General features: G+C 33.5%; 1 protein-coding gene across 1 annotated transcript; it reads left to right on the forward strand.

The window, feature by feature from the left end:
* Positions 1 to 5788: 5788 nt before the first annotated feature.
* LOC110646052 (ribonuclease 2) lies at positions 5789 to 16808 on the forward strand. The gene is made up of 9 exons (XM_021799364.2): positions 5789 to 6043; positions 6825 to 6853; positions 7347 to 7420; positions 7810 to 7911; positions 8036 to 8039; positions 8852 to 8943; positions 9434 to 9595; positions 10055 to 10151; positions 16565 to 16808. Exons 1-9 carry the CDS (start codon positions 5838 to 5840, stop codon positions 16618 to 16620), a joined length of 822 nt encoding a protein of 273 aa, XP_021655056.2. The 5' UTR covers positions 5789 to 5837; the 3' UTR covers positions 16621 to 16808.
* Positions 16809 to 17525: the final 717 nt, after the last annotated feature.

The following is a 17525-nucleotide window of genomic DNA, read 5'->3' on the forward strand; positions in this document are numbered from 1 at the left end:
ATATATATATATTATAATTATATTTATAAATTTTAAAATATTTATTTTAAATAAATAATTATTATTTATTAAATTTTAAAATATAACTTATTAGTAAAAATATATTTATATAAATTATTAATTAAAATGTATAAATTTAATGACTTTGGATATATTTAAGTAATAATAATTAAATTTAAAATAAATTTTAAAATTTTTAAAAAAATTAAATAAATGATAAGTGAGCTTTTGTTGTGATTATTAATAGGTTGATTCCCATACTTCTAGAAATTCTTCTGTGTTGTCATTCCTAGAAATTCACTAAAATATTTTATAATTTTATTCCGTTAAACACTTTTGTCTCTTAGCAATAACTATAATTATAATTTAGTTTGCGTTGTAATTATTGATAAGTTGATTCTCATGTTTTTAGAAATTCATTTGTATTGTCATTATTGATAAGTTGATTTTCATTTTTTAGAAATTCACTAAAGTATTTTTAATTTTTGATTATGTTAAACAATTTTATTTATAGTTATTAAACTCGGCACTGAGATTGATTGTAATATCCTTACTCGATCTACATTGTAGCCAAGCAAGACGTGCTACATTCAGAGCCGAAACACCCTATCTTGTCTTGTCGTATATATTATTAATATAAACTCTATTTATTCATATTATCCTATGTGTAAAAAATTTTTATTATCATATTTTATTTTTGTGGAGATCCCGACAGAGTCTCTTTTGTTTTATTAGCGTTTGGTGAGTTCCGCTATTCACCTGTTAAAAATAATCTCATATCTATCTCATTTTCCATGTATCATATCATATCATCATTGCTCATATAAATTTCTCATATTCATTTCAAGTGAAAACATTTCATTTCATTCATATTGCATCATGCATAATATTTATAAACTATTATACAATCTCAAAATTTAATTATATTGCTCACTTATATATAATGATCAAAATACAAAAGCTAAATACACATGGGGCCTACTAAAAAAATAGATTGCTGAGGTGACACGTCACACTACTGCAAAGTCTGCTCCAATTCAATGTCTAGACTTGTCTTGCTCACCAGTACCTACGCGATGGAAAAACCAACCTGCTAAACGAATTGCTTAGTGGTGCATAATTAGAGTAAAAATAACTAAATAATTAAAGATAATTATTCTAAGTATAATTTCATAAAAAATGCAGATTTCATGAATTTTGAGTCATTTACATGTTTATTGAACTTTGTGAGCAAATAAATTTATCAGGATCTTTTCTACTCATTTATTCCATATTCCGTCTTATTAAATTCATATCAGTGCCCAAGTAACATATAACAGATTGTTAAGACTGAATACACGGGAGTACACTAGTTAGACACCCTGTGTATCTACCAAGTATATATCATGTCATGTCAGGCACAAGGCTAGCAAGTAGGCATAAAGCCAGAAATCATGCTAGGCATAAAAGCCAGTAATCATATTATGTCAGGCATAAAGTCAGAAAAATAATCATATCAGACATATATTGTCCATCAATTATCATTCATATAAGCAGTACTGCAATCTGTGGTCCCTAATTGGTATACCAATCGATCCAACCTTTACACATGAGTCTAGGCATATATTGGGCAATTTAGTGTCATTATGTTATTTTATGTACTATTCATAGATACTATTCATTAGCATTATTCATTGTGCATATCATGGTCATTCCCTTTGTGATGGGAACATAGGTCCTAATCTCATTTTCAAGTGAGTTATGTGGTTAACAAATTATTTTAGTTAATTCCATATCATATAACAAGTTATTTCATGAACCTTTCTCAAGGTCCAGATTTAGTATTGCAAATTGTCTTAACAAGTGGGTTATGATGCAAAGTCAGTTGGATCACACTTCTTTCATGAAAGTTATTCATATATGTCTTATCTTTATTTTCCTTTTTGAATCATGTCATTTGCACTTTTAGAACTCAAGTTATGGTCAATTTTCCAAGGCTAGTCCATTGACTCATTACTATTCTAGAACCAGGCAAATTCTAGAATCCCCACTCTGTCCAGCTATTTGGACATGTTATAGTCATATTTAGGCCTAATATCCTTCATATGAGTTGTTCTCCCATGTCTTAGGGTCACAAAAGTTTAAGAATCACTAAGTTTCAGGTTGTGTAGGATGAGTTATGGCTAATTAACTGACCTGAACTCTTAAACCCTGAACATTCAGGATTTTAGGTTTAGATCAGTGTTTACAATTCCCATTTTAGGGTCCTTACACTCAAAAATTGAGTCAAGTTCCTAAACTAAAGTTGGAGTCCTATTTCTTAAGTTTCCAGAACGGCTTGGCTCATCCCAATTAGAGTTTTCTAGTGGGAGTTATGATTTAACTACTATCCAGGGGTCAAATGGCATTTTGGTTCAAGTTCAGGAAATCCATGATTGGAAGTACTGATTTATCCTAGCAAATTATCTAGGTTCCATTAGGTTCTGGGTTTTGGTCAAAACATCAAAATTGTAGTTCTATATCTTATGAAGATTTTAGCTTTGAAATCATTACATTTGCAGTTTTGTGAATCGAGTTATGGTATTTTTGCTAAAACTGGTCGGGTAGGTCAAAGTCCAGAATTTCATGTCAAGTTCTGGTTCTAGTTAGAATTGTTGACTTAAATTGGTCTAGCAAATTGGTTGGGTTAGAGTTAGAACTGGGCTTTGTGTTGTTCATGAAAAATGTTCTCCTATATCCAACCTTTCCATTGGTTCAAGAATCAAGTCATTCTGACCTTCCTAGGGTGAGTTATGCCCATGTGAACATTTACTGTTTATATAGCCATTCTTCCAAGTCCAACAGGTGGTTACCCGGATTCAAGCCAATTTTAGGTCATGTTAGGTTCAGTTTCTGAGCAGTGTCTCTTCATAAAAATGTGGCATTATGTCCTAAGTTTCATCTCTAATTAGCCTCACACCAATTAAAGCAACATAACTCTACTTATGATCATGAAAGCACACTGTACTCAAGGTCTAAAATTCCCTGCATGAAAAATAACACTCCCAATGCCATTATTCCACACTATTACTAACTTCAAATCACATTCAATGTACTTCAAATAGTCAACAATTGATCTCAATATCATCAACTAATCAACATATCCTCAAATTCCCAAATTTTCATACCAAACCCTAGCTTGTCACTTTTCAAATCTCATGTAACACATACCATTCAACATCTAACTCATGTATACTTATTAAAAACCACTTCTAGACAATTTAATTCAAATAAAAACTATCAAACTCCAACCTTCCCTATGGCTGCCGAAATTTACCTCATTCATATACTCATCATTTTCTTAAATTTTTCATGCAAAAAAAACTCAATTTAACATGATATTAAGGATTAAAAAATGAGAGATATATGGAATTTGCACAAACCTCAACTTGAGCTAATTCAAAGCTTCCCAAACTTTAATTCCTTGTCTTCTTTTTACTCCCAAACTCTTAATCAAGGTATTGTGATAAATTTTAGTGAAGGTAATTATGGAAAATATGGTGAGAATCAAGAGAAAATGAAGCTTTGAATAAAGAAAATTGTGGAAGGTTTGGAAGAAAGAGGTTCAGCCATGGGAGAAGAACAAGGAAGAAGATAGTTTTTCTTAATCAATTTTGTCTCTTGCTATGTATTTATCTTCATGTAATTGAATTAAAGTTTTAATGATGTCATTTTATCATCATGCCTAATCATGCTTATGTCATCATATGGTAAGGCTTATGTCATAATTCAACTTCATTTTCTTTTCTTTCTTTTCCCCTTTCCACTACATAATTCATGATTTTAATTTATTTTAAATGTTTTATTCTCACTCTTTTTTATTGATATTTAGGTTAAGATTCAACACTGAGGGTGAAATGACCAAAATGTCATTTCGTTGTTTTCATCAAGTTATAATTACCTTTACCAGTGGGCTTAATTTCCTTGCATTTTCTTAACATTTTCTTTATCATTAATCATTTAATTGAGTCATAATTAAATGTCTCATAGGGTTTCCCATGAGTTTGGGTGGCAACTGAACTTTCAGTTAATTCTCAGTAAGGTCACCCATCACCAAAATCTCAGCTCCTTTAACCCATTTGCATTCCATTTCTTTGATTCCTCTTTAATTTTACTTGACATTTATTTAGCTTATTTATAGCTCCTCACTCTAGTTTAAGTATAGTTCCAAACATTCTGACTGTCCGAATAGACGTTAGTCACCGAAACAGTAGAATGTACAGACTACCTAAAGTTAAGGCGTTACATTGATCATACTGAGAAATCAAATCAACGGATCATTAATTCAACCGGTGAATCATTAAAATATTAATTAAATATATTAATTAAATATTATATTTATTAGTATAATTAAATAATTTTAATCAACTAAATTTATTTTTAGAATTAATATTTCAATATTTATTAGAATATATTTATATATATCTTAATAATATTATTAAAATTTATATGAAAATATTAAAAAAATTATAATTGAATTATTTTTATTATGAGCATTTATAGTCAATATGTAAAATAAAAATATTATTATAATTGGATAATTATTTTCTTAATATTTATGAATTATTAATTATATATTAAAACTAAAAAATAACATATCATTTTTGACAATTTTTTATTACTATAAATAAAAAAATTATAGCTGATAAATATCATATTTATTTGCTAATTATAAATTATAAATTTTAAAATATCAATATAATTTATATTTTTAAAATTTTTAAAATTATTTGTTCAATAAATCAATGGTACAATTAACGAGTCATTTAAATTTTTTTTTTCCTGAATTAACTTCTTATTTGGTTTAATAATAGAACCACCCAATTTTATAGTAGAGTCAACACACTAAGGTGGACTGAGTTTAATAACAATGCTTTATTCTCTCAATTTATTCCCTCAATTTATGTAGCTAATAATACATAAACAAAATATCGTTATAAAAGCTAACAATAGAATAATTTAATTTATGCTCAGAAAAATGTTAATAATAATAAAATTCAATAACTAAATAGCCATTTATTTTAAAATTTGACTGATTGAATATATTAAAACAATTCCACTTTTATTTATTATTCTTTAAAAATTATCTTATTCATAATTATTTATCATTTAAAAAAAATAGATGAGTATTAATTTTTTTAAAATTTTATTCTTATTTTTATTAAATATAATAATTAATTGTACAAATTTTTAAAACTCACAGTAAGATCTCTCATTTCTTTCTTAATAAGATGATATAAAAAATAATTTAATTAAAACTCAATTCCATCCATCTATTTATTTGAGAGTTTAATTTAGTTTATTTTTTAACTTTTTATCCAATCTAATATAAAAGTTTCGATTTACGTTTAATTTAACCTAAAAATTAAGAAAATAAAGAAATAGAGCTTAATTTTTGAGCTTAAATCAATAAATAAAAAAATTTAATCTCAAAATTAAAAAAACTAAACTTATTAATTTTTTATTTAAATCAAACAATCAAAAAATTTAACTCATAAATTTTAAATTTTGAACTAATTTGATCTTAAATTGAAATTTTGAGTTAAATTGAAAAAAAAAAAGGGTTAAATTGAATTTTCTAATAAGTACAGGGACTAAATTGAGTAGTTTGCATAATTTGACACACATTGCCCTCCCTAAAGTGAACGTCAACGGAAAAGGCATATTCTGTGTGGGGAGCTTTTTATCCTGCAGCTGACGCTTCAATGACCGTTATACCCTTTTCTACTTTTTTTTTCCTTTTCATTTATTTTAAATATTTATTCTTTATTGTTTGCGGCGGGTTCTTCTCCGTAACATTCAGAGCACTTCTTCAATCAATGGCGTCTCTCTCTGTCAAATCAACACTACTTCATCTTCAGCTTGCTTTCCTCCTCCTCGTAATGGTATCGTTTTGCATGGTTGATGAGGTTAGCGCGAGACCACGACAAAGAGAGTTCGATTATTTCAAGTTGGCTCTGCAATGGCCTGGCACTTACTGCCAGCACACTCGCCATTGCTGCTCCTCTAATGCTTGCTGCCGAGGGTATTTCTTTTGGGTTCATTTGATTTTACCTTTTATTCTTCTGTTTCTTGCATGGTTTTTATTTACCATCTCTGTATCTAATTAATGAATCTTAGGCATATCTTATTGGTTTCAAATTCGAATTGATTATGTTGTTTTGAGGTATCAGTTTATTTTGGGCTTTCCCTTTTGATAGAAAGAATAAAATGAATGACTATGAGAAGAAAAGCTTGTTATTTTTTCTTTTTTTTGATCGATTATTGGCTGGCCATGTGGCCAAAGGAATTCCCTTTTAAGTCTAGAGTTTGTCAATTGGAATGGTGTTTTCTGTACTTCATGATTTGGCACTTCAAAACTTTCTCTGTAGAACCTCCTTTTGCTTAGTCAGGATCCTGATAACTTTGAGTTGGTAAATTTAGTCTTCATTGGGTAATCTTGCTTTTTATATATCTATATATATATTTTTTGCTTCTGCTATTTTATTCAGTAAAAGGTGTGTGTTTGCATAAGATCAAGTTAACCAGAGGATCGCTTGATTACTTTCAGTGAATAATGGATAAAAGTTAATGCATATGTAACTTGTGGACAGACGTGTTACCGGCATTTAAAATAAAAGATGTTTATACTCCTCTTTTGTTTCAGTGCATGCACTTGTTTTGATTATTGTTATCAGTCTGATGCAGCATTTATCAATATTTTTAAGCTGATCATTTAGCAGGGTTGTGTTCTGGTTTTTGTTTATTTTGTAGTGCAAATTAAGCGTTGCAACTTGAACTAATATCTCTGTTGTTTTATTTCCCAGTTCAAATGTTCCAACTGAATTTACAATCCGTAAGTACTATTCTGTTGATTTGTTTGTTGCAAACCATTAAGAAACTCTCCTCTGTCTTTATTTCCAAGACCAAATGGATGGTTAGGGGCCTTGGGGCTGCTTTGCTGGCATTTTAGAGTTCTTTTTTCTTTTGTTAAATACATGGGCAAGAAGGCTTTCTCTGTTTCTTTTTGAAAATCTATTTTCAGAGTCTTTGAAACAGCCTTTTTATGTGTTGCTCATCATCCCTTTCATTTTTAGGAAATTTCAAAGTGACTTGTTCTATGTTTTCATCATGGCCTTTTAAATTGAAACAACCTGCCAGCGTCTTTACTCAAAATTTTTCCTCTCTTAAATCATTTCCAGAAAAAAGTTTGTTTTGTATCATGGATGGAGTTTGGCTTTAGTTTTAGGCTTTCTTGTTGTTGTAAGACAGTAACTTAACCTTCGCATCTCTTCAATGCATAGAAAGCATCAAAAAGGAATTTGCTTAGCTGTTTACTTGTACTGCAGATGGGCTGTGGCCTGACTATAACGATGGAACCTGGCCTGCCTGTTGCAGGCGATCGGATTTTGAAGAAAAAGAGGTATGTTTTTATTATACTTCAATTTGTATTACATCTTTTTTTGTTCTTGTCTGATACATGTAGATAAGACTGTGCCTATGTGGTGGAGTTTTAAATATTAGGAAATAGTTTTCGAAAAGAATCATCTTCAAGGTGTATGGTGGGACTGAGAAGTAGTTCTAAATAGTGATAGAATTATTGACAAATTATGGTGATGTTCTATTTTATGCATATTGCTAATTGAGAGTATAAAACATTTAGGTGGTACATCGTATGTGTGCCTTTATTCATTGTATTTTGGTTACTCTAGATATTTTGAAAAATAGTTCTGTCTTGTGTCATGTATTAGATTTAATTTTTCATTGTAACTTCTTACTATTTATTGAACCTAAGAAAATTACAACATGCAGATCTCAACATTGCTTGATGGTCTAAAGAAGTATTGGCCATCATTAAGTTGTGGTTCATCGTCAACTTGTCATGGTACAAAAGGATCATTTTGGGCACATGAGGTGGTTGCCAACTATAGACACTGTTTATTGCTAAATCATCCTCTACCATTATTCAAAACTAATATGCTTTGCTTTCTGTGCTTCATGATGGCTAAATGGGGAAATGCGCATTGGCACTTGGCAGTGGGGTAACTATCTTCAACTTTTGCTCTGTTACCTGATGTAATTGACTTACTTACCTGATATAATTGACTTACTTATAGAGTTTACCTTTTCTTTTGGACATTAACTGAAGGGGAGTGCTAAGAAGTGCCCTCTTTATCAAGTTCCTTCTCATGGGGATGCAAAAATTAGCTATTTTATGCATATATCATATCCGAAAAAGTTGTGACCATAGACACCAAAGGGCCATATGCAAGCTAGTGTTCCTTCTCTCCAACTAATTTGTTGAAATGAATAGATTATCGAACCATATTTACTTTCTATTAACTTTTTGATTTTGTTGGGCTGTTAGGCAGAAAAATAAATAGGGCAAAAATGACATGATTTCAGCACAAAGACCATGTGACTTAGGACTTGGGAGAAAAGTATGCTCCATACTTTGTGTTTGATGATCAATTTTCTGCAAAATGGGGAGCAATATTTGGCTTTTGTTTTGTAATGAGAAAAAAGTTTTCACACTATACCTGTGTTCAATTTTTACAGTATGATCTTTAATGTTATGAATTAATTCAAAACTGCGAAATATCTTTGATCTAATCATGAAAACAATAATCTGTTTGGGATAGTATGGCGTTTCACCTTAAAAGATCAACTAGAATAATTGGTCACCCTTGCATGTGCACTATCATTTCTAATGATTTATTGACTGGTAACTAGATGGACTTTCTGCACATGTATCTATTTCAAGAATCTGTATGAAATTTGGATTTCTGTTTGTAATTCCAATCTTGCATATATTTTTTATTTGTAAAATTCTTGCGACCTTTTCTTCTTGCAGAGAAGCATGGGACTTGCTCCTCTCCAGTTGTCCAAGACGAATACAGTTATTTTGTAACAGCCCTTAATGTATACTTTAAGTATAATGTCACGGTAAGCTGTGGGAATCCAATTTTGGTCATTAACTACAAACTTTTGATGCGTTTTACAGAGCTTTTTTCACTTGCAACGCAAACTATAATATTGAATATCATAGCAGAAGATGAAGAACAAGATTAAAGAAAGTGCAGATTATGGTGTAGTGCTCTGGATCTTAAATACTCCCTCACAACATAATCATAAAGTTTTATCAAGATAGTGAATCAAATTAGTGCCTAGACCATTTTAGGTTTTTATCTTTGGTAACAAATTCTGTTGCCAACTTTCCTTGATTTACTTATTTCATTGTAGTTGCAAATCTGTTTTATAAACAATTCATCTCTCAGTACTTGGATTATGTATGTAAGTTGAATTCACTATCTTAGGTCATCTTTGTGTGCATATATCAGTTATTTCATGCTGTAATATTTTTGGGTACTTTTTTGGAAATATATCTGGTTTATCCAATTGACCACTGATTGTTTTATGTAATATCTGATGCTAGAAAGTACTGAATGAAGCGGGATATATTCCTTCAAATACTGAAAAATATCCTCTTGGAGGTCTTGTCTCTGCCATTGAGAATGCTTTCCATGCAACCCCATCACTGGTTTGCTCAGAAGGTGCTGTACAGGAACTTTATTTGTGCTTCTACAAGGATTTCAAGGTTAGACTCTTCTATTTATGCTTCCTAGATTTATATACTCAGTCTTAGATTCAACCAGTTAGATAAGAATATATTTATGCATTGTTTATAGATTGTAGAGATTTAAGGCTGGAGAAAAAGTTATTATGGCAGTTTGATTTGTGCATAGCTCATAACGTGAGGTTAACAATCTACTATTTTAGTGTGCTTAATCTCTTGATGCCAAGATTTTCAATAGATTAATCTTGAAATTCTTTTGAATACCCGCCTATTTTTATCCTGCTTTTCTGGCAATTGTTGACAAATTAGATGATAAAATAATCTGACGTTGGTGTTCTAGGTAAAACCTTAATCTGGCATGATTCATGTACTTCTGTGTCTGTATAGTTGTCCTATCTGTACAATAAGTTAATAACATATATTTTTAATTTTTTTTTCCTTTTCATGTAGAAAATTCATTTGTATACTTGCTTTTTACAGCCTCGGGACTGTGTAGTTGGATCAATAATTCAAGACGTATATTCCTCAAAAAGCTCATGTCCAATGTATGTTAGCCTGCCGTTATATTTTTCATCTGGTAAGCTTCTGATATGTCATATATCATTCAATTAAAACTATTGATTATTAGATGTAGGAAAAAAATGGTTCTTTTACTCTCATTATGGTTACTATGTCAACACAAATTATTTGTAGGTCTCATCTTTGTAACATGTACCTGTAACTAATTCCTGGGTTAATGTGCAACATTTTGTTTTTAACTGTTAAAATATTCTGCTTTTGAACTTCTCATTTGAAATGTAAATAATCAGATGAATAATCACGATGATTGAGAATTTGGGATAAAGAGTGACTGGTTGATTGTTTGAATGGGATCGAATTTTTGCTGATTATCTTGATAGTTTGGGATTGAAAGTTAGTTCAGTTGAGAGGTATGACACACTTTAATTGAACAATTTATGCTTGCCACTTTTTACCCATTTCATTCCTACACACCCTAAATTCTTAGTCACTATTTTTTCTTTGCTGCTGAGATTTCAGGAATGCCTCTTTCCAATTGCACTTTGCTGGGTGTCATAGAAATCATTTTCCTAATGCTGGCATTTTTTGTTTGTTGACTCAATGATGCGGTTTGCCCATTTGGGTCTGGGGAATCTAGCCATCATCTTGTGGAATTTGAGCCAACTTTAGGCCCTTTGCAAGACTGAGGCTTATGTTTCTGATATTTTTGTACAGCTGGATTCATGTTTTTTTCTTTCTTGTATTTTCTTTTTCCCGGATTTCTTGGATAGTTGCAGGCTCAAAAAAGTTGGTAGTTTGTCTGTTCTGTCCTTTGGGCTTCTCTTGTATAGTTCCCATGTACTTGGTTGTTGCCATTACGCGACTCACAAATATACACTTCACAAGAAAGAGAAAACCAATTCTCACTTATCTACTGTGATGAGACAACAGTGTGGTTGAGAGGGTTACTAAAGTATCATATATAGTGATTATGAAACAGAAGAATAACCAAATTGTGAGAGATCTATCAGAATGCCGTTGTGAGATTCTGCAAAAAATCTCCACTTTTGTCCATTTATTTAGGGTTCGTCTTTCTCACATTTGTCAGTGCCTAAGAAGATTTTTTTTTCGAAGACTTCTTAGTGGAGTTAAAGGACCATAGTTTGATCCAGTTTTATGTAACGTGAAGCAGATTGTTCATGAGTCTGTTCACTGGAGTTTTAAGGACAATCCAATAATTCCCTATATAGTAATATTAGAATTCATAAATTAGCTACTCGCTATTACACTACCTCTTGTTTGGTGAAACAATTCTCCAGCCCATCATCTGGATTGTGGGTGGCAAGTCCTACATTGTTCTTGGCCTTGCATCATTGCAAGCCTCTAGAAGTTGTAAGGTTTGTAGAAAGAGATGATTCTTATTGATTACAATTAATCTGTAAATGGGTATATATATACAATTGATTCCTATAATTGTGTTCTACTAATTAGGAAGAAATCCTAAATAAGAAATCCTAAATAGGAATACAGAATACAGAATACAAAATATACAGAAAAATAATATAGTGATTGACTTTCCATAACATAGTGATTGACTTTCCATAACACTCCCCCTCAAGTTGGAGCATAGATGTTAATCATGCCCAACTTGTTACAAATGTAGTCAATCCTAGCTCTATTCAGAGCTTTTGTGAAAATATCTCCTAACTGCTCTCCAGTTTTGATGTGTCCTGTTGAGATGATCTGTCGTTGAATCTTTTCACGAATAAAGTGACAATCAATCTCAATATGTTTGGTTCGCTCATGAAACACCGGATTAGAAGCAATATGAAGAGCAGCTTGATTATCACACCACAATTTCACAGGCAGGGAGGTCTTAAAACCTGTCTCATCTAGTAATTGAAGTATCCACATTACCTCACATACTGATTGTGCCATGGCTCTGTATTCGGATTCAGCACTAGATCGAGAAACTACACTCTGCTTCTTGCTTCTCCAAGACACCAAATTTCCTCCAATAAAAACGTAATATCCAGTAGTTGACCTCCTGTCAACCTTAGATCTCGGCATCGAAAAACATTCAACATTCAAATGCCCATGATTACCATATAGCAAACCTCTTCTGGAGCGCCCTTGGACAACACAAGATTTGTTCCAAGGCTTCCCAATGAGCAACGGTTGGGAAGACATAAACCGACTTACCACACTAACGGCATAAGCAATGTCGGGACGAGTGACGTAAGGTAGTTCAATTTTCCTACCAATCTCTGTATCTCTCTGGATCTTCAAACAACTCACTATCCTTGTAAAGTTGGAGTCATTGGTGCGCTACAAGGCTTAGCACCTAATTTTCTGTCTCTGTCAATAGATCGAGGACATATTTTCTTTGAGACAAGAAAATACCCTTCTTACTTCTCATAACTTCGATACCCAAGAAATACTTTAACAATCCCAAGTCTTTGGTCCGAGTTTGGAGGAAGGTTTTAAGAGATGAAATACTGCAGAGTCAATCCCGGTGATGACAATGTCATCCACATAGACTACCAAGAGAATTAGACCACTCAGATTGCCTATAAAATACCGAGTGATCACACTTACTCTTTTGCATACCAAATTCTGCATCGCTTCACCGAATCTCCCAAACCATGCCCTAGGACTTTGTTTCAAGCCATAAAGAGACTTTCAAGCCTACAAACTTTACCCAACTCCCCGAGCAACAAACCTGTGTGGTTGCTCCATATACACCTCCTCCGAAGATCACCATGAAGGAAAGCATTCTTGATATCCAATTGATGCAGGCCAATCATATGTAGCTGCTAAAGAGATAAACAAGTGAATAGAAGTAAGTTTAGCTACAGGAGAAAAAGTATCAGAGTAATCAACCCCATATGTCTGAGCATATCATTTTGCTACAAGGCGTGCTTTTAACCTAGCCACAGAACCATCAGGATTTACCTTTATCAGACATACCCATTTACAACCAATAGCTTTATTACGGTGGGTAAAGGCAATAGTTCCCATGTACCATTAGCATCTAAAGCCTCTATTTCCTCTTTCATAGCATCACACCACCAGATGAGACAAAGGCCTCATTAATGATTAGGGATAGTGAGTCTAAAGAAGTAACAAAACACCGAGAACAAGAAGACAATTGATTATAAGAAACAAAAGAAGAGATAGGGTAAGTACATGAACGTTTACCTTTACGAAGAGCAATGGGTAAGTCTAGATCGTAATCATGATCGATGAGGCAGGATCTCCCAACGAAGTAGCCGGTGGAGGATCCGAGTCGGGAATCTCCAATCTCTGGAATAAACATGAACAACGGGAGGTCGAGTAGGTCTAGAGACGTAAGGAACAGCCGTGGGAGAGTACTAGACATTGGTTGACAAGATATATTAAGAGATCATCCTCCTCCCCCTGACTCTCATACACAGATGATGGAGGAAAAAATGGAGTGGACTCAAAAAATGTGACATCTGCAGAAACAAGATAACGATTAAGAGTAGGAGAGAAACAACGGTACTTTTTGGAGCCGGAGTACCCAAGGAAGACACATTTGAGAGATTTTGGATCCAATTTAATAACTCGTGACGAACATCATGCACAAAACAGTACAACAAAAATACGGTTCAATAGGGAACAAAGATTTTGTAGGAAACAAAGTAGTATAAGGAATATCCCCATTAAGGATGTAAGACGGCATACGATTGATCAAAAACATGCCGTGGAAGCGCATCCGCCCAAAAGTGTTTAGGTACTTTCATCCGAAAAGAAGAGCACGAGTTACCTCAAGAAGATGACGATTTTTTCTTTCGCCACGCCATTTTGGGATGGGGTATCCACACAGAAGATGATGAAGAATGCCATTTTGTGTCATATAAGGCTGAAATTGTTTGAAAAGTATTCTTTGGCATTGTCACTTCTTAATATGTGCACATAAATATTAAATTGAGTTTTGATTTCATTACAAAAGGCACAAAAGATAGAAAACAACTCGTAACGATTTTTCATTAAATATAACCAGTAACACGAGTAATCATCAACAAAAGTAACAAAATAACGAAATCCGGTTTGAGATGTAATGAACAAAGACCCCAAACATCGAATGAACTACCTCAAAAGGAGATGAAGCCCGTTTATTGACTCTAGACACGTAAGGCAAACGATGATGTTTTGCAACCGACACGACTCACATTCTAGTAATCGATAAAGATCAAATTGAGGACACGGCTTCTTCATGGTAGACAAAGAAGGATGACCCAATCTACAATGAGCTTCAAGAGGTGTTAAGGTACTGGAGCAAACAAGCGATCGCGTACATGATTTTCGAATGTAGAGACCACGACTCGCGTCCTCTACCAATAACGCCGTCGTAAGCTCCTCAAACAAACACCGGTCAGAAAAAGGAAAGAACAATTTAAGGTACGAGTAAGTTTACTAATGAAAGTAGATTAAAAGAGAATTTTGGTAGACACAAACAGAAGACAAAGAAATTGAGAAGTCGGGTTCAGCCTGCAACCCATGACACAAGAAGTAGAACCATCACCAAAGTAATGAGAGGAAGTGAGATTAGAAAAGCGGATAGAAGACTAGAATTACTGTCATGTGATCCGTCGCACAATCAATAACCCATTTGGATGAAGAAGACACAAGGCATGTAGTGGATTTACCTGACTCAGCGATCGCAGTGACAGAGGAACTGGTAGGCTTTAGAGATGTCTGATACTGGGAAAATTGTGCAAAATCCTCTGCAGATACCAAAATAGTTTTCTCAGAGGAAGATATCAGAGAATTCTCTCACGCCATATTTGCCATCCGTGATCGCTGATTTTTCTCTGAAGTTGCGGACAATTATATTTTGTATGGCTGTGCTCATGGCAATAATAACAAATGACTCCTCTTGAGTCCCGATTAGAACTAGCCTCTCCATTACGCTGATTACTTGCTGTAATTCCTCCTCTACTTCCTCTTCTATTACCCCGTTGTCCATTTGGATTACGGCTAATAAGAGCACTGTTGTGAAGATTGAGTACTCTGAAGGACCCGTGTGAACGTTTCATGCAAAGAGGAAATCTCGATCGAGAGAATCGAGATTTAGCGCCTCATACTCGAAGGAAGGCCTGCAAGAAAACTCATAACAACGATTGCTCCGTTGGGCTCTTTGAACTTTCACATCGTGACTAAAAGGCAACAATACATTAAGTTCCTCATATACCCGCTTAAAATCCATAAAATAAGCCGTGAGAGACTTATCCTCTTTCTCAAAGACGGTAGAATACCTTACAAACATCATAAATACGGGAGATATTCCCTTTACCAGAATACAGAAAATCTAAGTAATCCATCAATTCCTTAACAAATTCACAGTGATTAATTAAACTAATTACCTCACTATGAATCGAGTTCCGAAGCTGCAAAAACAATCGAGCATCCTCCCTTAGCCAAGTTTGTCGTGTATCATCAGTGGGTGGATCTTTAGTAAGGTGATCATCCTTATCAATGCTACGCAAATAGACCCTAAGTCTTACTCCATGTAATTCGAACCATTAAGTTTGTGTTCCGTGATCTTAGTCATCACCGGAATCACATCAGAAATAATATTCTTATTGTCTGCCATTTGTTGAGACAAAGAAAACTAACCGAAACGCTAATCCAAAGTGCTTATAGCAGCAAAATAACCCAAAATCACAAATCAAGCAAATACCGAAATAGGATCTGAGAGCCAAACCTCAGAAGTCCTTTAATGGTTATACTGGATCAGGCAACAGCACACGGTGGTGGAATGAGGGGGTTGAGACGACGCCGGCAATGTTGATCGGGGTTGAAACGGCCGGTCGGCGATCAAGGTCTCTCCTGAGCTGGGTAGTGAGAACAAATAGTCACCCTAGATTGATGACCTGCTCTGATACCATGTAGAAAGAGATGATTCTTATTGATTACAATTAATCTGTACATGGGTATATATATACAATTGATTCCTATAATCGTGTTCTACTAATTAGGAAGAAATCCTAAATAAGAAATCCTAAATAGGAATACAGAATACAAAATATACAGAAAAATAATATAGTGATTGACTTTCCATAACATAGTGATTGACTTTCCATAACAGTTTCATTTAAGAACTGCATTGTGTTGTTATTTTGAAGGCATTGAAGTAGGTCTAGGAAAGATATATATGTATGTTTTCTCCTTTCCTTAAAGTGGATTACATTTTGGCTTTATTTTTAACAGTTATATTTGGCCTTTTGGCATTAATACGAGTCCAAACAGTAATTGTGGAGTTTATTTGAGCATGAAAAACTGTTTCGAGTCTTCTCTATCTATGAGGATGCCTTCCGGTCTTCCATTTGTTTATTTACCAACTACCATATATCAGTACATTCCTTATCTACCCATGCATAACAACATTGCTAAATATTGCTTGTAGGAATGTTATGTGAGGTGCACTTCAATTTACCTTTATGATGTTTATTTTTGTATTTGCAGGCCTTGATGTTGCTGAAACTGCAATCTCATGGATACCAGATAATGAAGCTCTCTGAGATCTTGGCAAATGTTGTACACTTATCCAATAGTTGATAGATGTTGTCATTATTCACAACATATGATGCCTCTGCATAATTAATGTATATGTCATTTATTTGCAGAATTGGACCTCTGTCTGGCATGGCACACAGAGATTCTTGGATTTGGTTTTATAATTAAGTTCCTTAAAATACATTAGCAAACATGCAGATTGATCTTTCTGCCCCTTCTCATCCTATTCTAATTAAAGGAAAAATAAAGGAAAGATTGAAGAACCAATCGGAGCAGGAAAAAAGCATGTCAACAACACAAATAATCCAGCGGTAGTAGAGCAGAGAGTTCTTTTGGCTAGACACAAGAACTGTTAGACAATTTTATGCTTTTGGTTGAGCCCTCCTGGGGAACTTGCTTTCTTGGAAACCCAAGTATGGGTGTCCTGGTCATTATTTTAGCCTTAATGAAATTGAATCATGTGTGGATGTTTGAACCCTTGCGCATTCTGAGGAGAAAATACTTCTTCGAAACCTGTCATATAGCTGTAAACATTAGAAAAGATGCTGACATAGGATGGCCTTGAAGGGTTATCTTCAGGTGTCTCAACTTTTAATCAAGTGGTAAAATTTGTCTGCTGCAGATGCTACTTGGGAGGATGAAAATTTTATCGGACAGCAATTTCCCTGAGTTTCACCATCCTTCGGGGCAAGAATGGGCTAAAGGGTAGGTATTGTTTCTACCAGAAAGAAGGGGAGGGTATTGTTAAATATGGCAGGCATTAAAAAAAAAAAAAGGATAGAATATTCTTTATTCAACCACTGGATATGTCAGTTAAGGTTGGTTATGTTAGTTGTACAATAGATTATGAAATTTGAGAGAATATTGACAGTAAATCTTTCTTAGAATAGTTGCACTGAAGTTTGGACAA

The sequence above is a fragment of the Hevea brasiliensis genome, chromosome 10 (assembly GCF_030052815.1).
Source record: "Hevea brasiliensis isolate MT/VB/25A 57/8 chromosome 10, ASM3005281v1, whole genome shotgun sequence".
Classification (NCBI taxonomy): Eukaryota; Viridiplantae; Streptophyta; class Magnoliopsida; order Malpighiales; family Euphorbiaceae; genus Hevea; species Hevea brasiliensis.